Source organism: Triturus cristatus, chromosome 3_2 (assembly GCF_964204655.1).
Source record: "Triturus cristatus chromosome 3_2, aTriCri1.1, whole genome shotgun sequence".
Taxonomy (NCBI): domain Eukaryota; kingdom Metazoa; phylum Chordata; class Amphibia; order Caudata; family Salamandridae; genus Triturus; species Triturus cristatus.
Window position 1 is genome coordinate 811,354,582 of NC_140584.1, and position 22,079 is coordinate 811,376,660.

Below are 22,079 nucleotides of genomic sequence, written 5' to 3' on the forward strand. Positions count from 1 at the left end.
TTATGGGAGAGGGCGGGCGCCCTTTTCTTTAAACATTTATTTTTTTAAGTATATGGGAGGGAGGCCAAGTGGCCCCCTCCCAGGCCGTTTTTGGCCCCGGGTATCCCATTCCCCAGGCCCCAGCCTGTAGTGTGGGTGCCCTGGTCCCACCCAGGACACCCACTTTGTACAGTTGGGGACTGCAGGGAGAGCCTGAAGGCCCCTGTTGTTCCTGCCGGCTCCTCGTGTCCTGCGGGAGCTGGCATTGCTTTTGGACCGAGCTGCTCAACATGCAGCTCCCACCGTACAAAAGCAATTCTGCTCTGCTTTCAGCAAGCAAGAGAATTTTTAATGCTCTTGCTTGCTGAAAGCAGAGCACCGTTTGCTATGGCTTGGCGGAAGCGGTAAAGTCCATGATTAAAGCCTGGACATCCCCTAAAAAACCTCAGTCCAGCATTGCGCTGCAAAATCTGATGGAGAACTTTGCTGCATCTGTCTCATTGGCAACTGCCGGAGAGAGTATGGCCCGGTTCTCCTCCGGGGCTGTAGGCAGCACTTGCATACCCGAATCCCAAAATGTATGGTAATAATGGCCCAATAGGCATGCAGTGTTCACCGACGGCAAAGCCAGGCTGGTGGAAGAGAACATTCTGTTACAAAGGTATCCAGCCTCTTGGATTTCCTATCTGGTGGGGTGGTAGGGAATACACCCGGGTGAATTAGGGAACGAGGAGGCGTGGAACACAAAGCTCTCTGGGGTGGAGTACTAGGTAAGGAAACTGGGATCCCCAGCAGAGGGCGATGGTGGGGGGCAAACGTCCTATTGACAGGCGCTCTTGTGCAGGGCTTGGACCAGCCCCAAGTAGGACATATCTAAGGGATTCATTATTGGCAGTAAGGTTTCTCAGAGTATTGACTCCTGTCTGAAGCATCTCTGTTAAAAAGTTAGTCTTGACTGCCATTGAGGGTAGGTGAAGGACCACGACCTCAACTGCCCTGCACACCACCATAGCAAAAGAGGCTCCCTCCTCCACAGCAACAGTAGGAGGGAAAACCAGACCAGTGGCAGGTGAGGTGTGCAACCGACTGGCCTCACCCAGTTCCACATACCAGTTGTCCTTCTCAACTGGGTCTTCTACAAAGGCCCCTCCTAAATGTCTCCCTCTCCAGGCCTTTCTATTAAATAAGTCACTAGCTCTGCTCTGGGGCGAATGTCCTCGGTTGGCGCCAGATGCGACGTCCTGTATTGGATATGACGATGAGGATGGCAGCACCAAGGGCGTTGGCACTGGAGCGGGCGCAGAGGAAGATCTCGGTGTCGCCGGCGGCTCCGTTCCAGATCCAGTGAGGGATACTGGTGGAACAACTGGTGCGAAGGGCGAATTCGCTGGCTTGGTTCCAATGGGAGCCCCTCCTGTGTCCATAGGGCCCAATGGTGCTCGAAAGGGTTCGGGACGCCCAAAAAGTGCCTCATAAAATTCCTTTAGCTGGGGTCACTATTGCAAAAATCGAGGCAGCGCGGAGCGGACCCAGGTTCCGATCCTGTCGACTCACTGGGCCAGGAATGCCGATGCTACCACATCTCGTCAGGTGATTTCGAAGGATGTGGAGAAGTCGAAGAATGTTCGGACTTCTTTGACATATTGTGTTTGTGGGACTTACCCGACTTCCCTGATGACTTTCTGTGTTACGGGAAATGTCGGGAGGGGCTTTGTAAACATACCAGGATCTCCCACGCAAACAGGACATCGAGCATTGCAGAGTCGACTTATGTCTTGCGGCGAGGAGCTTGAGGGATCGCTTCCGCAGCACCTCTGGGTGCATGGAACGACAGTCTTCACTAGCACTGGAGTCGCCATAAACACACCAAGTAGGGGTATCTCACTGAAATTTGCCTGTGACAGGCCCCACATGGTTTGAAACCAGCTGGTTACTTGGGTGACATCTTCACACCAGGAGATCTCAGAAAAAAGGTTGACAAAAAGTTGAAGAAGGCCAGTTAAAAAATTACTGAGGGGTCGTTTAATCCGGATCAGTGCTATCTGGCGCATAAAGGAAAGAACTGATGTCAGCGCCAAGGTGGCGCCTATATAGGTACCATGCACACCACTTTGGGCGCAGACATTGGAGCTGAACGATGCCAACTACCTGCACTCATGGGTACTAAAATCTTTCGGATCCAGTCTGACACCTGGGCATATTCAAAGGTAAGGAATCTGTGGCTAGAAGTTTCCATAAAATACTGCTGCATAAATGCTGTCATTCATTCTCTCCAATGGAGTTCACAATTAAGAGCACAGAGAAAAGCACAGCAATTTTGAGACAACAGCAAAAATGAAAAGTGCAATGTAAAATTTTGTAATGTACCTCAGCTGTTTTCTTACTGAGTAGACTTCATCTATTCCTTGACTCACAAGCTCGCGGATTTTGTTAGCTACTTCTGGGTGAAGTCGGGAAGATAAATTGTCATTTTCATCGACAGTTGCTTCCTCCTCTTCCTCAGAAGGAATGGGGAAAGAGCATGGTGAAGGAGGAAGACAGGATGGCTCCATCTCATGGTATTGGTGGGCTTCCTTATCGGGTAACTGCATATACCATCTGTAATACAGAAACAATCGTACATACAATTCGAGAGAACTAGGGATACATTAGTGAACTGTAAGCTTTTATTACCTGTTATTTGCATGCTATAAGGGTTCCTGAAACCTTAAGCAGTGAGCGCCGGACTAAAGTTCTAACACACTATTAAGGATGTAATTCACACTGGCTACAAAAAGCCACTGCAGCCATATTTAAGTATCTACTTTCCCTCCCCCAAGTCTACATCATGACTGCATTTTTCCACATGAAAATCTTTTACTTCATCATTTAAGGAAAGAGGGAGATAATTACATAGACAACTGCAAGTGTCACCAGGGTAAAGACACATCATAAAACAAGTTAGCCATGAAAAAAGGCCCAAAATTAAAAAAGATAAGAATAAGGGAAACATGAAATAGGGTCTCTTAGCAGATTCAGTTCTTGCTGTAAGTGCCACTCTTTCCCGTGCCACTAAACATTAGGTAGAAAGGAAAGCCCTGTGGGTAGAAGATGCTTGTTTCCTGTAAGTTTAGATTGATGCTTTATTTGCCAACAACTGGTGAGGACTGATTAAAGAAATGTTTTGTAGGGCATATTTGAGAGTTGGACATTTTAATGTTCGTGGATTTGTGAACAAAAGCTATAATATGGCCCTTCATTTTATAATAGTGAACCATAAATACTGTGTCGAGTGGAACAGCTCTCTACGTTTGATAAGCTGTTTAGATCATAGGAGTTTGGTCCACTTCAATTACGGTCACATTTGGATCTTGAATTATTTAGCTGAAAATATTATGGACATTTTCTCATCTCTGTGGAGAGTATTCTGAGTGATAGCTATTTCAATGGAACTGTCAATGGCTGGATGCTGTGTAGTTCAGTCAGGTTTCCTCCTTGACTGCTGGGAAAAAGTTTGACCTCTCTTAGTAGCCACATTGCCACCATGAACTTATCAGCTCACATCAACGTTATAAAGTGTCTCTTTAAGAGGGTTCCAGTTAGAAACAAAATAAATACAGAAATAGATAAACAAGGGCACCAAACTCTCCCTGACATCAGGGCCGAGTACAGAGGCACGACAAGACATCCAATGGAAGATCCAAAGGGAATTCTGGCTGCATGAAACAAACACCAGGGACAAAAATAATATCAAGCTGGACACAAATGTGATGAAATAAAATCTATCTATCTAGCTATCCATCCATCCATGAGCATTAAGCTCCTTTTTATACACATTAGTATACTGCACTTAGTATTCGGCACTCACAGGACTTAAAGCATAATCTCTCCCATTTGAATCTGTTTTATGCTTGTTGGCACTGTGGGCTGTATCACGCTCTGTGTGAAGGCGCAAAACATAGTTGTGTGCCTATTTCTAAACATAATGGTTATATCTACCTCACATACATTAACTTGGAAACTCTGAGGAGTCGTTACTTTAGCTACAAAAATATGTGGTGAGCAAACAAAACCAATTGAATTTAGGGCCAGATCTCTATGCTGGGGGGTGAGTGTTTGACATTGTTCAGCCTTCCATCCATCAATTGTTGATTTTGCTTTTGGTTGCCCAAAGTGGGACGGGTATGCCCAGACATGGGTCCCGTGCTCGCTATGCCACTGGTTTCAAGCTAGCCTGGCTGATGAGGGGTGATACCCCAAACTGGTCTCAGAATGCTTGTTTCCAGTCCAAGGAGGACCTGACTTTGCAGTTTGGGCTGGACTCTTCCACTGGGGAGCAGGGTCAAGACTGATTTGCATATGGCTGGGATTAAACTGGGGTGGCATGATGAGCAAAGTAAATGATGGATTTAACCCAGATATATGACTGGGGGTGAATGTTTGACAATGTTCAGCATGCTATCCATCATGTTTTTGTGTTGCAATTTCGACGCAATTGGGAAGGGGATGCCCAGACTATGGTTTCATGCTTGCTATGCCACTGGTTTCAATTTAGCCTGGCTAATGAGGAGTGATACACTGAAACTGGTCTCAGCATGCTTATTTCAGGTCGCCGGAGGGCCTTCATTGGCAGTTCGGGCTGAATTGTTCCCATGGGGCACGGGTCTAGACTGATTTGCATATGGCTACATCCAAACTGGGGTGGCGTAGTGAGCAAACGAATGAGGAATTTAACCCACATCTCTTGACTGGGGGTGAATGTTTTACTCATTCAGCGCTCAATCCATCATTTGTTGCTGCAGCCCTTTTCACCCTAAGTGGGATGGGTATGCCCAGACGTGGGTCCTTTGCTCGCTGAGTCGCTGGATTCAAGCTAGCCAGGCTGATGAGAGGTGATACCCCAAAACTAGTCCCAGGATGGAACAGTTTCTTAACTGTAACTCCAGTTCTCTCATAGGGGTATTTACATGATAATTCATAAGCACTTGGATAGTCCCACTCACATGCGGGGACTCAGGAGCACTTCTTTTCGATATATCTTCCTGAGTGGATATTGTTTGCCTTTCTTTAGGAAGGCCTGTAAAGACACTTTAGTGATAGAGAGACAATAATGCAGCCTAAATACATAGGCTACACTGACCGCATCTCCATCTTGAAGTGAAAAAAAGAGTGCCAGTACACAATATTTTGTGAAATTCTGTAGTGTTTAGCACAGACGAATTCCCCTTCACAAAACTCCTTTTTTCATGATGGAGATGAAAGAGAGAGGACAGAATAGCCTCATAGGCTGCCATTATATGTCTTGAAAATAGAAGCTGTGCTTTTAAGAATCCAAAGACCACCATGCACAGCTAGGGGCAGTTACTTTAGTTCTATTTTCCGGCTCCTGCCATCAGGCCCCTTGAGCATTGAACTCAACCAATTTTGCTTTTGTGCTTCAATATTCACTTCTGAATTTCCCAATTTACTACTTCACTCAACATCTGGGTCCAAACTGAGAAGTGTGATGAGTAAAACACTGATGGATATAACCCAGATCTGTGACTGGGGAGGAATGTTTGACATTCTGTCCATCATCTTTTTGTGTTGTAATGAAATAAAACGGAACAAGTGTGTTGTGGCACATCCATCACTCAGTTCAAACAGGAACTGACTTAACAGGAAACGTTTCAACTTCCTCTTGGATTGAGAAGTTCACATATTAATCCCTGGATAGACCACCATCTTGGAAGGAAAATGCTACTTACCAGTATGCATCTGTTCTTGGCATGTAGAGCTGCAGAATATCATACTGTTGCATAGCTCGCCATCTGGTGTTGGGCTCGAATGCTTGCACCTTGTTGTTGTCTTGGAAGAAGTCTTTTGTCGCCACGAGATAGGTGACTCTTCCCTTGGACGATAGTGCGCATGGGCATCGACTCCATCCTCAGATTGTTTTTCACCATGATGGGAAATGATGGAGTTTGTAAGAAACAGTAAGATAACACTGGAACAGATACAGGTCCTGGGGAGGCGGGTGGGCGTATGATATTCTGCAGCGCTACATGCCAAGAACAGAGGCATACTGGTAAGTAGCATTTTCCGTTTGAGGCATATGAGCTGCAGAATTCATACTGTTGCATACACTGTACAACAGAGTCTCCCCTAACGGTAGTCACCTGTATCTGTTGCAGTGGTTTGGAAAAGAGTCTTAAGAACAGTCTGGCCCGCAGAAGCCTGTTGCTTCGCCTGCACGTCCACACAATAATGTTTGGTGAAGGTGTGTGTAGTAGACCATGTCACTGCTTTACAAATGTCCTCTAGGGGAATGTTTCCTAAGAATGCCATGGAAGCCCCTAGTTTGCGTGTTGAATGCGCTCTAGGGGGAATTTTTAATGTGCGTTTTGCCTTTTGGTAGCATATTTAAATGCATTTGACTCTCCACCTGGCGATTCCAGCTTTGGAGATGGGATTTCCTTTATGAGGTGGAGAGAAAGCAAACAAACAGTTGGTCTGTCATTCTAAAAGGTTTAGTCCTGTCAATGTAATAAAGTAAAGCTCTCTTGACATCAAGTGTGTGAAGAACTCTCTCTGCTACGGAGTCTGGGTTTTAGAAAAACACTGGTAACTCTACAGATTGATTAAGATGGAAAGCAGAGATTACTTTGGGAAGGAATTTTGGATTTGTTCTAAGAACCACCTTGCTACAATGTATTTGTAAGAATGGTTCTTGTATGGTTAAAGCCTGGATCTCACTTACTCTTCTAAGAGGGTGATTGCGAAGAGGAAAGCTACTTTCCATGTAAGGAATTGCAATTAACATTTGTGTAAAGGCTCAAATGGGGGACCCATTAGTCTAGTAAGGACAATAGTTAGGTTCCACACTGGAGAGGGAGGCAGTCTGGGTAGAATTATCTTTTAAGGCCTTCCATAAAGGCTTTAATTGCAGGTACTCTAAACAATGACAAATGTTGTGTGTTTTGCAGGTAGGCGGCGAGGGCAGCCAGATGTAATCTTATGGATGAGTATGCAAGATTACATCTTTGTAAATGCAGTAAATAGCAAATGATGTTCTGAATGGAAGCATCTAGCGGGTCAATTTTGTTGTAATAGCAGTAAATGACGAATTGCTTCCATTTGGCTGCATAGCAAGCTCTGGTAGTAGGGAGTCTGGCTTCTTTGATAATGTTCATGCAGTCCGGTGGGAGGTTAAGGTAACCAAACTCTAGGACTTCAGGAGCCAGATCGCTAGATTCAGTTGTGCTGGATCTGGGTGTCTTATCTCTACATGGTTCTGCATCAGCAGTCTTGGGGAGAGACATAGCTTTTGGTGTGGAACTACTGAGAGTTCGAGGAGTGTTGTGAACCACGGTTGCCGCACTCATGTGGGAGCAACTAGGATCATTTTGAGAGACTGTTGCTTGAGCTTGCGTACTACTAGCGAAATGAGTGGGAGTGGTGGAAAAAGAGTATGCAAATCTGCCTTACCAGTGCATCCATATCGCATTGCCCTTGGACAACGGGTGTGGAAACCTGGCGGCGAAGGATGGGCATTTTGCGTTTGTGTGAGTGGCGAACAGATCACACATGTGGAAAAATGGTTGAAGAACTTGAGGATGAAGTTCCCACTCGTGCAGCTGCTGTGACTGACGACTCAGCAGATCCGCAATCTGATTGTGTACTCCTGGAAGACGTTCTGCAAGAAGATATATGTTTTGCGGAATGGCCCATCTCCATATGCTTTGCGCTAGGTTAGACAGCTGCAAAGAATATGTTCCTCCTTGTTTCTGTATGTAGTACATTGCTGTCATATTGTCCGTGCAGATCAGGACAGCTGTGTTGAGGAGATGTGATTGGAATTACTTTAACGTTGTGAGGTTTAGAAGATGGGCTCCCCAGCCGGTGAGTGATGCGTCTGCTGTTAGCACTATCTGTGGAACTGGCTCTAGGAACGGCCGCCCTCTGGAAAGGTTTTGTGTGTTCCACCACTGCAGAGAGAGGTATGTGCGGCTGTCCACCAACACTAGATCTGTAAGTTGACCTGGAGCCTGATTCCACTGACGTGCTAAGCATTCCTGTAAGGGGCGCATCTGAAGTCTTGCGTGAGGTACTATGAAAATGCAAGAGGCCATCATTCCTATGAGCTGCATAAACACTTGCGCTGGAAGGGAGTGTTGGGGTTGAAACTTTGTGATGAGTCTGCATACTGGCTATCCTGACTGGATTGGGGTATGCTAGAGCTTTGGAAGAGACTATTGTGGCCCCTAGATACTGATGTAGGTGGGAGGGCTGTAGGTGTGACTTGGAGTGGTTTATTGTGAACCCCAAGTCGTGTAGCAGCTGAATTGTTTGGTGAGAGTGATGAACACACTGACTGTGCGATTTGGCTTTTATTAGCCAATCGTCCAGGTATGGGAACACATGGATTTGCTGCCTCCGCAAAATTGCAGCTACTACCGCGAGACACTTGGTGAAGACCCCGGGTGCTGTGGTTACTCCTAAAGGGAGAACCTTGAACTGATAGTATTGGCCGTCCACTGTGAACCGTAGATATTTCCTGTGAGCAGGGTGTATGGGAATATGGAAGTAGGTGTCCTTGAGATCTAATGTGGCAAAGAGGTCACCTTGTTGGAGCAGTGGAAGCTCCTGTTGGAGAGTGATCATGTGAAAATGATCCGACTGTATATAGAAGTTGAGAGGTCTGAGGTCTAGTATGGGCCTGTGAGTACCATCCTTCTGGGGGATAAGAAAGTGCAGGGAGTAAACCCCTGTTGCTTGAAGCTCTGGGGGAACTGGTTCTATTGCGTGCTTTTGAAGCATGGAGAGAAGCGTTAGATGTTCTGTGGACATGGGACGCTGTTTGGGTGGTATGTTGGGGGGAGTTGCAGTAAGTTCCAGGCAGTAACCATACTGGATAATTTGTCTTACCCACTTATCTGTGGTGATGGAATTCCATACAGGTAGGAACTGTGAGAGTCTCCCTCTGACCGGAGTGGAATGGTCTGGAGGTAGTGGCGGGAGGTCACTGTTTGTTAGTGGGGGAGGTGCGAGTGTTGTTACCTCGGCCTCTCCCTTTGTTATTATTTCCCCTGTATCCGCCTCTGAAATATCCCTTGTTGGGGGATGTTTGTGTGGGACTTTTATAGGAGGAGGAATCAGTGTCTGTGCTGATGTTTTTGGATGCGCCCCTATAAAAGGAGCGACAAAAGTAGCCTTGTGTAGATGGAGACTGTAATGCACCCGTTGATTTTGCAGTCTCAGTATCTTTTTTTATTTTTTCTAAGGCTGTGTCTACAGCTGGGCCAAAAACTTGCTCCTGATTGGAGGGCTGATTCAGGATAGTTGTCTGCACTTCTTGTTTGAACCCCCGAAATGCGCAACCATGCGTGCCTCCGTAAAAACACACTAGTGTTGATTGATCTAGATGCAGTGTCTGCTGCATCTAGGGCACGTTTAATGGATGCGTTTGTTAGCAACTTGCCCTCCTGAATCAAATCATTGGCTTTGGCCTTGCATTGGTCAGGTAAATGTTGCATTAGGCCCTCAAGCTGGTCATAGTGAGCCCTATCGTACCTGGTAAGTAATGCTTGTGCATTAGCTATCCTCCAGTGATTAGCTGCCTGGGAGGCAACTCTTTTGCCTGAAGCGTCTAGTAACTTAGACTCCTTGTCTGGAGGTGGAGCATCACCGGAGGTCTGAGAGTTGGCACGCTTTTTAGCATTGGTCACCACCAGGGAATTAAGGGGAGGTGGCCTTTAATGTAGGTGGGATCATTAGGGGCGGATTTATATTTTTTCTCAATCCGAGGATTGAGAATCCTGGTCCTGACAGGGTCTTTGAAGACGTCTAGAACATGTTTGATGACACCTTTCAGCATGGGTTATGTTGTACTGTCCTCTGTGACTGTGCAAAAGTGTCTACCAGGAAGTCTTCCTCCGTGGGGTCTGAATGCATTTTGACGCCATGATATTGGGCAGCCCTATCAATGAGCTGGCTAAACCCAATGTTGTCATCTGGGGGAGATGGCCTTGTTGGGTATGTATCTGTGTCAGGAAGGTCTGGAAGATCGACAGGGTCATTGTAGTCGTCCCATGTATCCTGTGGTATGGTAGTGTCATCATCAGGATCATTGTAAGGGTAATTATTTCCACCCCCACTCCCTAGGTCATCATCATCCTGTGGTGGTGAGTATGGAGGAGGTATGAGAGACTTTGGAGGAGAGGGAGGTTTAGTAGGAAGAACAGGAGAAGAGGATCTTAATGGTGAAGTTGCACAGTCTTTTTTCTTCACAGCCACCTCAGGGATATTTGGTGTGTCCAATTTACTCTTGTTCCGCGGGATATTGACAATGTGACCTGTTTTAGGGTCCACATGCAATGTTTTTTGCTTTGGATCGGTAGGATCTTGTCAATATAGTTCTTCCTCTTCAGCGTCTCCCTTTGGCGCCGACCTTTTCGGTTCCAAACGTGGTTTTGATTTCAGATCTGGAGCCTTTGAAGGGGTTTTTGAGTCCTTCGGCTTCGGTGTCGAGTCCGAATTCTTTTTCGGATCCGAAGGTTGTAGATGTTTCTTTGGATCCAAGGCTTTTTGTTCTTTCGGTGCCGGTTAGCTCTTGCCATGGCCTGTTTGGGGACAGCGGGAGTAGGATGTGTTCCCGCTCTCGGCATCGACGGTGTTTAAGGGGCACCAACTTGCGGCTTGCTCGGTCCCGAGTCGCCGGAAGGCTTCTCCTTTGTCTTTGGAACCGGGCCCGGGGGCGGGGCTTCTGAACTTTTCTTTCGGTCACGACTATGGCCTACAGGCGAAGTCTTGACCGGAGCCTTTGTTTTGTCGGGTGGGGTTGGGGTAGGGGCAGTAGTACTAACTCGTTGACCTGGAGTGATGTGGTCGTCTGAGTCATCTGCCTCGGATACGATGTTGAGATTCTCCGAATCTTCTGCCTCTGGAATGTCGGGGCCTTCATCGAAGATGTCTTCGGGCACCGGTGCAGCCTGTTGCGCCATAACGTGTCGTTGAGCACGGCGATCACAAATCGTTTTCTTGAAACAGAAGGAGGCGCAGGCTTGGCAATCATGTTCAGGCGAGAGACAAAGGTTGCAGACCTTGTGTTGGTCGCTGCGTGGGAATTTAGCTCCACACTGGGGGCATTTTTTGAATGGAGTCCTTTCCATTAGCCGTAGACCCGAATAGCGTTGATAGGCCCAGCGGCCCGCGTCGACGACCGGAATCGAGTATTTACAGTTAGCGCATCGAAAGGCACGCGAACGAAAACAATACCGTTGAGTTTGAGATGGTTTGCGCGTCGAAAAGGTTAGGAAAACACGCTATTGAACCAGAGGACTGAATTTCCACCCGAACCCGATGGCGGAAAAAAACAATCTGAGGATGGAGTCGATGCCCATGCGCACTATCGTCCAAGGGAGGAGTCACCTATCCCGTGACTACAAAAGACTTCTTCCAAGACAACAACAAGGTGCAAGCATTCGAGCCCAACACCAGATGGCGATCTATGCAACAGTATGAATTCTGCAGCTCATATGCCTCGAACATAGCATTTCATAAGGCCTTGCTTCCACACATGGCATCGATGAGGTGCACAAAGGAGAAGACCAAGTCTGACATATTTTGTTCAATGCCGATCTCGATAATCCAGCTGTCGCTCTTACCTCCTGACACATCTCACAAATCACACAGCGCCCCTTAGGGCGACCGCAATCACAGAAATGCCGGCGCAGATTTCTGCAAAGTGAAGTCTGTCTGCACTATAAGTGCATGGTCTTCCCCTATAGGTAAGCTCTGGTACACTTGCAGCACCCATTCTGCCACATTTCCAGTTTTCTTCATCAACATTATTTGAAGTACCCTGAGCTATCATATCTCCACAACACTACTTATTGCCAACACAACTAAACTCCCTTCATTGTCCACTAGCAGGTGTCCTAATCAGTCTTTTTGAGTCAGGCTACCACTTTCCTTGTTCTGCACTCTGTCTCTTAAGGTTCCATACCCTGTCACCCTCTTCATGCTTCACCTTCTGCTCTGTCCATTGTGTAGTGCCTGGAGGAGGCTCCATTGTAATTTGTTCAATTCAGTCTGGCATTCACGCTCCTCTCCAAGCCTTTTCCCTAAAGGAGGGTCTCTGACGGCTTCCTTTCTGGCAACATACTACCCTGCTCTGTTTCACACGTGATCGCCATAGATTACAACGCAGCAGTTATCTGACACCATCTGACCCGGCCTATCAGAAACAGAGCAGCAAAATGACAGAGGATCATAAAAACTGATGATAATGAGGTGAAGTTACAAGTTTTAGGAACATATAGGAATCAGAACTGTGACTGTCTGGATGCCTTTGGAAGGTACTTTTTGTGGGACTGTTCTTCTTTGAGAAGATATTTCGGTAGCATTTTTTATGACCAAAAGCTCAAACCAGTCACAACTTTGCATTATATTTTGTATGCTGAAGTGATTTGGTGAGAGTTATTAAACACTACAATCTTTCAATAAGAGTCATCTGAGATAAGAGGAGAGCGTTTCTCATGCTCTATATGAAAGGCATATGAGGCATGTCATATGGGGTTTCGTATGGTGTTTCTCATTCCCCCTAAGAAAGACAGGTGTCAGAGCACAGCACTAGAAACTTAATCATAGTATTTGTCCTTCTAGACATGGACCAACTTACAGCCATCATTAGCTTGGGCTGCTGTGTTAGTTCAATTAAAAGAACTCTTCTTGGTGTGTCGGCCTTCTCCAAGCCTTGCCCAGCAACTAACAGAAGCCTATCTGTCACTTCTGTATGCAATTATCAGCAAGCAGTCTTGGAAACTCTAGCCCACAGTTCAAAAGGTCATATTCCCATCATGTCCTTATAAATTGCAATTTTGCAAATATTCGTTCAAATGTTTATTGTACATTATTTAAAATCATCACAATATCTGTACAAAACTTAAAACAGAAAAAGAACAAAAACATCAATACTTCAGTAAAATCCAGAGTTCAAAGTCAATCAAAAACATAGAACATCCCAGAAAAATCCCATATGCATTTCATACTCGAATTTTCCGTAAAAACAGCTTGAATCGGTGAGTATATGTTTTAAAGACACTCTTCTGCACTGCTTCACATAATGTGTTCCTCACACATAATGTAGTGTGGGGAACAGGAAAGATTAGAGAATATCTCTCTATGCGGCATAGTTCAAATATTACTTCCCATTTAAATAATGTCTCTTATAAGCCATGTTTGACCCAAACAGATGCACCAAAAAGCATTACAAAAACATTACTATAAAAGTGAAATTAGGGGTCCGGAAAGCGAAGAGTTCTAAGCAGGTGCACTGGGAGAACACAAAGGCTGCAAGAACTCTACGCAACAGGGAGAGGCCCCATTCAAGTGAATGCAAGTATTAAGGTAGATGTTGGGAATAAGATGTGTGAACCCAAGAGCATGATAAAAAGTGTAAAGACCCAGAATAACCAGTGGAAAAAGCTAGAAGGCAGTGAAGAAAAGCAATGGCAGCAAACTTATATACCTGGGACACCTAAACCCGTGGCAAAAAGAAGCAGTAGAAACATCAGGTAGTAAAATACTCTAAAGGGCACATTAGTGCGTGTGATTCCACTGTGCGATGCTCATAGTCCTCAAGCCAAAAAACACCAGTTGTCTTTTTGCTGTGACCTACGTATGACATGAAATGTTCAGTATAAATCTGAGGCGCAAACTGAAGCCTATAGGAGGGTTGTCACGTAACGTCACGTGCTGCAGCTCAAAGGCCAATAGTACATAGAAACATGTGCCTCCAATGTGAGTGTTCCCTTCCTGGTCTCCCCAGAATCTCTACTCATCACAAGCAGTTCTATTATGCTTTCTGTCAATGTTTTCTGTAAATGTAGGGTGCGCGTCAATGAGAACCTAGAAATTTGACATGTGAGTGCAGCAAACAAACTCCACCGACACCGATGCAATTCTTTTCTTCCAGTACACCATAAGACTTACATGGACTCAAATATGTGTGTTGAGGAATTTGAAAAGAGAGTTACCATGGACTGACTAGGGTGTGTAGAGCTTAAAGGCTAACAGTGATCGGAAGACGCTCTCTTAAATTGGACTCTCTTGAGACATCTTTTTGGCACCAACAACAATTTTAGTGAGGAGTTTGAGGACCGGTAAAGAGCAACTTCCGTGTAAAAAGAGCAGCAGTGTAAAACAGTGAGCCAGAAGCACTAGTAGCTAGGATGTATTTGGAGAGAAAATAATACTTCTCATAAAAGCACTGGAAGGTAGGCACTACTGGAGACCATATTGTTTATCTAGGCCTTCACTGAGAACACTGCCCCAGGATTTTGATTGTGCCTTAATTTCAATGTGGATGCTGTTCCAAGAGGCCTTTACATAGCAAGCAGAAGCTTGTTACGTATGAGTTGTGGAAATACCAGCATTAAATAGGGTCCTGAACTATTTAGTCTTTCCAAGAATTTACAAAGCTGTAGTTTTTAATGTGTCCCTAATGTCACTGATATCGTTGCCAGAGAGTGGGTTATGAAACTGGGTGCCCCTTGCACTGCAAGAGAAGCTATGTGTCTTGATGTACAATGTCAATTAGGTTTAAAAATAAATGTTACATAGTAGGGGAGACAACCCATGTGCGACTCCAGAGGAAATCATGCACAGGAGTGAAAAGGTCTATGAAGAATGTTGGAGAGAAGGCATGCCATTTGAAATCCAGTCCCAGAGACCTTTTAAGGAGAATTCGGTGCTCTGTGACTGAAGACTGTATATGTATCTCTTAGTTTTCATACTGCTCTTAGTTTCCAGTTAATTTAAAAAAAGAAAGGGCACATAATTCTATGTGTCCCCTGGAACAAATACAATACTTTATTGTTGAATGCTCATGAAAGTTCCCTGAAAGTAACTTGATAACAGAGTCTTTTAAAGCGCAGTTTAAAATCCTATTTATGCTATTGTACTGTACCAGTTACTCAAACATAATGATTCCACCTCGTGCGAGTTCTTTTAACCTCACAGCACCAAAAGACTGCTCTAACAGTGTAAGCAGCACTCTGTGAGATGAAATAACATTACATTGGCATGATGCAATGGGAATTCCTATTTGTTGTGCTATCCTTGTGCTGCACCAACAAACACTTATCACACAAGGTGACGACATTCTTACCTGAAGACACCGCCAGCATCCAACATATTCTTCTTTAGCTGATTAAAGGCCTTCTCCTGCTGCATTCGTATAACCTTTCGGTCAATATTCTCATCGGTGGGTACTCTATATGCTGGAAACTTCTCCACTTTTTTAATGTAGATCCTGAAGGAAAACAAAGAATCCTGCTTTACCTTCATTTATGTTACTTGTTTATTGCCTTTTATAAAGCAAACTCGACCTGACCTGGATCCAAGTTGCTGAAAATGCATATCTCAAAATAAAAAGTCAACGATATGTTGGCCTTGGTAGTATATGAATAAAGAATGGAAGCATTCATAGCCTATATATCACATTTTTCATAATTTTCATAGTGGTAATTTAAGATAATAGCACAACTTGTATGAACATATAAGAATGTGATGTATGTCAGCAACATAACACTTCAAGCACAACTAGGCTAAGATCAACAACATCAACACTGATCATACAAATTTGGGCAAACAGTACACTATTACCCCAAATAAGAAAGGAAAAGAGTAGTAAATGAGGATAGGGTAGAGAAAAAAATATCGATGGGTTACACAGACTGGGAAAAGAGAGAATTTCAGTTGTTGTTCTACACCTAAGAGTGAGAAAGATTTCCTGTCGAGCGGAGGCTCATGGTTCACACAGTGATGGTAATAGAAAAAAGAAAACAAGAGAAAAAGTAGAAGAAATATAAGGGGAACAACCAATGTACTAAAGATGTATATAGTACAAGGGAAAACAATACACATAAGTCAATTTAGGACAGCAACAGAGATCATGTTTGTTCACAGACAAACAACAGAAGGAACAAGCATTGGCATAGCCAATAGGTCTCGCTTTTGGGACCTTATAAGTATTTAATTTTGCAGCACAATATCCTTGGTGCAACAACATCAGCTGTTGCATGGCTAAACCTTGTACCTTATAAGTGTTTAGCCATGCAACAGTTGATGTTGTTGCACCAAGGATATTGTGCTGGATAACTAAACATTTATAAGGTCCCAAAGGTGAGACCTATTGGCTATGCCAATGCTCGTTAATGCTCTTGTTGTAGTATTCGGCCTCTGGATTTGAAGAGACCGTGGCAGTGTTTGCTTGTTCCGGAGATGTGCTCCGATGCTGTTTACAAGCAGTACGTTTCCGTTTGTTCTTCCTGAGTGTGCAACACCAGTGGCAGAGAAGAGAACCTGTGCTTTAGTGAAGCTGAGAGGGAGGCCACGACTCCATGGGAGCTGAGAGCAGCTACAGGACAGGTGCACTGGTTTGTATAAGAGGACGTTAGTGGCTGAGCTAGAGCGGCAAATATGGATGCTCCTGTTAGTACCTACAAGTGAATCTGACCCAGCAATGTCCTCTTGTTCCATTTCCCGTACCCCTGCTATAACTGCAAGCACCCCGTATCTCGCGAGACAACCTATACATATTTATTATACTGCGATAGCGCTTAGAAGACTGTCGCCGGAGCTTCAGAAGGCTAAAAGGACAGAACCTTTCAGAAAAGGAAATTCGTCTTTGAAAAAAAACAGAGTTGTAGCAGCCAGGCAAGCCAGGGAGCAGCAAATGACACAGAAGGAAAGAGAGCGAGTGGGGAGGAGGGTACATAAAGCTTCTCAGCGCTGGATGAGGACGTTGAGGCGAGGGCCTGCCACCATCACATCTAGGGGAGTAGCATGTCTAAGGAAAGTCACTACCACATCCTCAGGTCTTGAAATATTTTGTTGAAACTACACTGCAGGGGCGGATGCAGTTACGTGTCTGAATGGGTTGTAATCTGCATGTGACTCAGCAGACGAGTGATGCTGACGAGGCATGCGCAGACCACCACGAACGGGTGATGAAACTTGTATCGATTTGACTGACAGCCGCAGAACTAAGCATGACTGTGTGGGAGACACTGTTAGAAAGTTCAGGTTGACATATGTCAAACTTCCAGAACGCAGAGAAAGTGGCGACTGTGATGTGGGAGCTGTTTATGATTGGCATTCGTTGAGCTTTCAAAGGAAACAAGCAATGGCCACGCGGCCATGAAAGTGACACGGCCGCAAAAGTAATGAGGAAGAGAGTTGTGTGCGTATGCTAAACCGAAAGAAAAAAAAGCACGTGTACGCAAGCGCTAGGCAGTGTGGCAGCACTTTTAAAAGCCCTAACTAAATGCCTCGCAGAGCAGCGCATGCGCTGGCTCAGGCGAGACCTAAAAATTACAGATGCTTCGAAAAGAGAGGGCAAGAGGCGACAAGCCATGCAGGTGATTAGCAACAGAAACAAGCACTAGTGTGAAATAGCTTACTACAGACAAATTGTCTGTTTGTGAACAAGCAGAGTGAGTCTAGAAGGTTGAATGTAAACTAATTAAGAAAAAGAATAATAGTTCAATATGATGTATAAAAAATATTTAAAATATAAAAGAAGCTCAAAAGGTACAGAATGAGAAGGCGGAGTGTGGGGCGCGGTCTGTGGAGTTAGAACACAGAAAGCAGAAAGCTGCACTGAGATAGGTCTTGCCACTGCTTGTTTAAATGGGCTGTCTATTCGAGTCTCTTCAAGTTTAGTTTGAATTTTTTATTAATACGCCTACCTGCACTATAACATCCCCAGTCCAACTACATTTAGATATAGCAAGTATTCTCTAATGTGATTTCAGTTAGTACCTTGATGCAGAGAAATCCAACTCAATCGTTCCACTTCCAAACTTTCTCCCTCATGCCAAACCGGAAACAGACTATCTCTCTCCTAACAGTGTAATCAGTGGTGGAGGTACCAAAATGAACAAGTTACTTGTGCTTTGTAATTCTTTTTCTGGAGGATACTTCCTCTAATCACAGAGTCCTCACCTCTAGAATATTTCAGTGATGTTCCTTGCGCATCAGAATGTGGTGCCATATTGGTCTGCAGTGATGTCTTACCACAGCAGACGTTACGGACCAGAGCCAAATGTAAGAGGTGACCCTGTGCATTGGCATCAGTTTTTTTTCTCATTCCACGGCCTAGGGCACGGAACACTTTAAACAAACTGCAGGTGACAGTGGGCCAAAATACAACTTGGAACCTTATTGTGATGTTCAGTAGTCCATTTTGCAGAACAAGGAGGTAAGAGGGCAGTGAGGAATTCGTGTATAGAGTATCCACCAGAAAGAGTGTTACCAAAAGTAAGTAACTTGTTTTTCTGCAATTACTCACATTCTCATGTTTAAAAAAGATACCACAGCAATACCTCCCAAAGTTGAAGAGTCTGAGAAATGGATTCCGATTAGGAAGTCTTGCAGAACCTAAAGGGCAAAAGGGCACTCCCGTCGGACCTGGCTGACAAGGCAGTAGTGTTTTCTGAACGTAGGCATCAAAGCCCACATCAACCTACTCCACAGCCAGTGTGCTCCTAGCTACCTTGGTCCTGGTAGAATAAACACACAGACTTCTGGAGGTTCCTTTTTAGCCAGTGTGTAGCAGATTTCAATGCAGAGGACAACCCACGTGGCCAGAGAAATCCAATGCTCTTGATCCAACGCGAGACCGGGGAAATGGGGAGCAACATATACCGATATCCTCCCTGCGTCGCAGACCCGTTGTCACGCACACTCATTCATACATGCATTCATTGGTGGGGCCCATAACACCAACACTCACACATCTCCATTCAAGAGTCTGCACACAGGAGGAATGAATAATTCAAGCGCTGGACATGTGGGGAAAATACCTTATACAACCTATAGGGAGAGAAATATACATTAATATCCTTCGCCTATAGATCCCTAGTCTCAAACATCAAGGTACTCCACCCACCTGGTCAATGGACCATTTTAGTTGGATTGGTTGATGGTGATTTAGAACCAGCTAAAACACAATTTAAGACTCAGAATCCTCATTTCCCTTAATAGACCACAAACTCATATTTCTAGTTAATCAATATCTGTTTATCTAAATTTTCATAATGATTTATATTTGCTTTTGTCTCGCCAAAGTTTAGAGTTTAGATCAGTTCAAATAAATCACAGATCATCATATTTACCTAATCTGGCTATTTGAAGTCCTCTAATTCATTGGCTCTGCATAACCAAAATTTGTCGTAAATTGTCCGAAAAGCAGTCCAAAGCTCAAAGTCCTCTGCTCAGCACGCTACAGTCTCAATTCATCAATGGACCAAAAAATCGTGCAAACATATATCATAGTTCATGGATTTTTCGAAAAAGTTTGCAGACATCAAGCGGTCGGGCAGCATCTGGATCTTCGGAAAAGGCGTCACAACGAACGTGGAAATGATAAATGAAAAAGAGATCATCATCCGCATTAATCCTCTCTCCCTATTCTACTATCCTTTTTATAATAAAACAAGTCATAGAAGATACAATATTAAACTTTAGAACAGTCGTGATTGGCTGGTTGAGATCGTACGACTAATATTCCAAGATTTTCAGTACAGTTCGAGGGGTGAGGTCATCGGTTAGCGAAGTATCGGCTTGTTCCTGTTTACTGTAAGGTTGATTGTTCCCGTGTCTTGGCGAGTGTCCCGTTTCGTCTCCTTGACCGGGGACAGTTTGTGCAAAGGTCACTACGAGGTTTAGGAGATTTCTTGCACATGCGCAGCTCACTCCGCGCCTCATGAGACAGTGGCCACTTCTGAGTGTGGTGTCAGCGGCCATATTGGATTTAGGCCCAAATGCCAACTTAAGCGAAACAAACACAAAAGAATAATGAATTCATAGAAATGGTGATCCTAATGTTAACCCCTTGCTAATCCCTCTATGTGCTTGGATTTATCTAGCATATAGCGACATTTAAAGCAATTATATTCAACTTTTTCGATCCTCCTCAAGGGTGCAACATCACAAAGCAACATATATCATGCAGTATTCTATTACCACATATACTATTGTTAATATGCGTACAGATTTTAGTTATAAGAGTTATTTGGCCATGCAATTAGCAAATCCCATGTGTATTTTAGTATTAATAAGGTTGATTAGTATACCTGCAATACTTGTTTAATAATATTATAATTAATAGATTATTTAATTAGTATTTTCATGCAAAAATAGAGGAGGTATACAAAATTTTGCACTACCTGCTCCATCACTCTCTTAGGGTTAAGCCGGTGGAGCCTATCGTCCTCTTTCAAGGGGAGGTGACAGAGCAAGCAATGTCAGCTGGGTCATCAATTGACTGACATGGAAGGGTAATACCACCCTTGGCAGGAAGGCAGCCCGAGTAAGCAGCACCACTTTATCTGGGAAGATACTGGTGTAGGAAGGTTGCACAGAGAAAGCCTGAAGTTCACACACTGGCGCACAGAAGTGAGGGCGATTATTAAGACTTCCTTTGTTGTCGAAAACCATAGCAAATAACTGTGCATCGGCTTGAAGGGCTGCATATGAGGAATGTAAAGACTAGATTTATATCTCACTGAGGCACAACAAATTGTTTTGGACATATGCATCAAGCCATTCAGAAAACGCATCACAACCAGCAACTTAAAGAAAAAGGGTTGATTAGGCAAATATAAAAAGGTACAACAGGCAACACTTAACTTTGCCCACTGCAAGGCTGTGCAGGGCCAATGACAAACAAAACTACAATAAGTAAAAGAGTTTGGACTGCAGTGGGTCTAGATCAGCAGTTCTTTACCTGTGTCCGGGGACGGTCAGGACAGGCAGTGCAGGAGCACGTACAAGAGACCTGTGTCCTACTGCAGACCTTTTTGGAGGAAATACCAGAGTACAGAAGCTATGACACTGCAGGTTTTTGAAGGTGGTGAAAAAATCCAGCCAGGGTATGCCTCACTGATTGAAGATGCATTGTGTCACTTCGAGATGGAGATGTCACTTGTGATCCCTCAGATACTGACAGGCTCAGCTTATCTGCTCTTGCTAATGCTCAAAGCAGGGCGCCGCCAGACCTCCCCTGTCCGTCGGGAGGAAGAGCTTCGCAAGCGCCAACCTGTGCCTGGCGGTGCCCCAGACAAAATCCCGCAGCATCCGGTTGAGTCTGCCAAAGAAGGCGGGGGGGACGTACAATGGCAGGTTGGCAAAGTAGTACAGGAGACGAGGTAGCATGACCATCTTGGCGAGCGCCACCCTGCCCGTGGTCGTCAGCGGGAGCGTGTTCCAAAAGGCCACTTGTGACCTAAGCGCCGTGACCGCCCTCCCCAGGTTGCCATCAAACAGGTCGGCTGGGCAGCGGTAGATGTGTATCCCCAGGTAACGAAAGGTGTCGCCCCTCCACTGCACCGGCGTGCCATTCAGGCTGTAGCCCGGGTCCTCGGTCTCCTCGCCAAAAGCGTACAGGCAGGATTTACCCGCGTTCACGCGGAGCCCCGAGATAGTGGCAAAGGACCGCAGCAACGGGGCCAGCCGCTCCGGCATGCTACCGACATCTCTAACGTACACCAGCAGGTCATCCGCGTAAAGCAACACCTGGTGAACCGCGTCTCCCAGTGGTATACCATCTCCCAGGGTCGTCCGCAGAGCCTCCGCCAGTGGCTCCATCGCCAGGGCGAATAGCAACGGGGACAAGGGACACCCCTGGCGGGTGCCCCGGCCCACCGACACCGCCTCCGAGACATAGGGGCCCAACCTAACACGGACCGTGGGGTTCCGGTAGAGTAGGTCGACCATCCGGAGGAAGTCCCCATCCAGCCCGTACTGCAGCAACACCGTGGACAGATAGCCCCACTCCAGGGAGTCAAACGCCTTCTCCAAGTCTAGGAGGAGGCACCCCGCTCCGGGCCATCTATGCACTGCCTCACCGGCCACCCTAAAGTATCGCCTGAGGTTGAGCGACGTGGACCTCGCAGGGACAAACCCGTTCTGGTCAGTGTGCACCAGGTGCGGGACCACCGTCGCTAACCGGTCCGCTAGGACCTTCGCCAGTATCTTGTAGTCGACGTTGAGCATCGCCAAGGGGCGGTAGGAGCCCAGGGCCGTGGGGTCGCGGTCCGGCTTCGGCAGGGAGACCAGGAACGCCTCACGCA

At 45.5% G+C, this 22,079-nt stretch overlaps 1 protein-coding gene across 1 annotated transcript in view; it reads right to left on the reverse strand.

Moving 5' to 3' along the window:
• Nucleotides 1–22,079, reverse strand: part of CARF (calcium responsive transcription factor) — a 360,952-nt gene that overhangs the window by 101,781 nt on the left and 237,092 nt on the right. Inside the window, exons 9-10 of the mRNA XM_085648958.1 lie at nt 15,110–15,253; nt 2,347–2,577 (exon numbers count right to left, since the gene is read on the reverse strand). Of these exons, the coding sequence (XP_085505084.1) occupies nt 2,347–2,577; nt 15,110–15,253 (375 nt within the window). The remainder of the gene's footprint in view (nt 1–2,346; nt 2,578–15,109; nt 15,254–22,079) is intronic.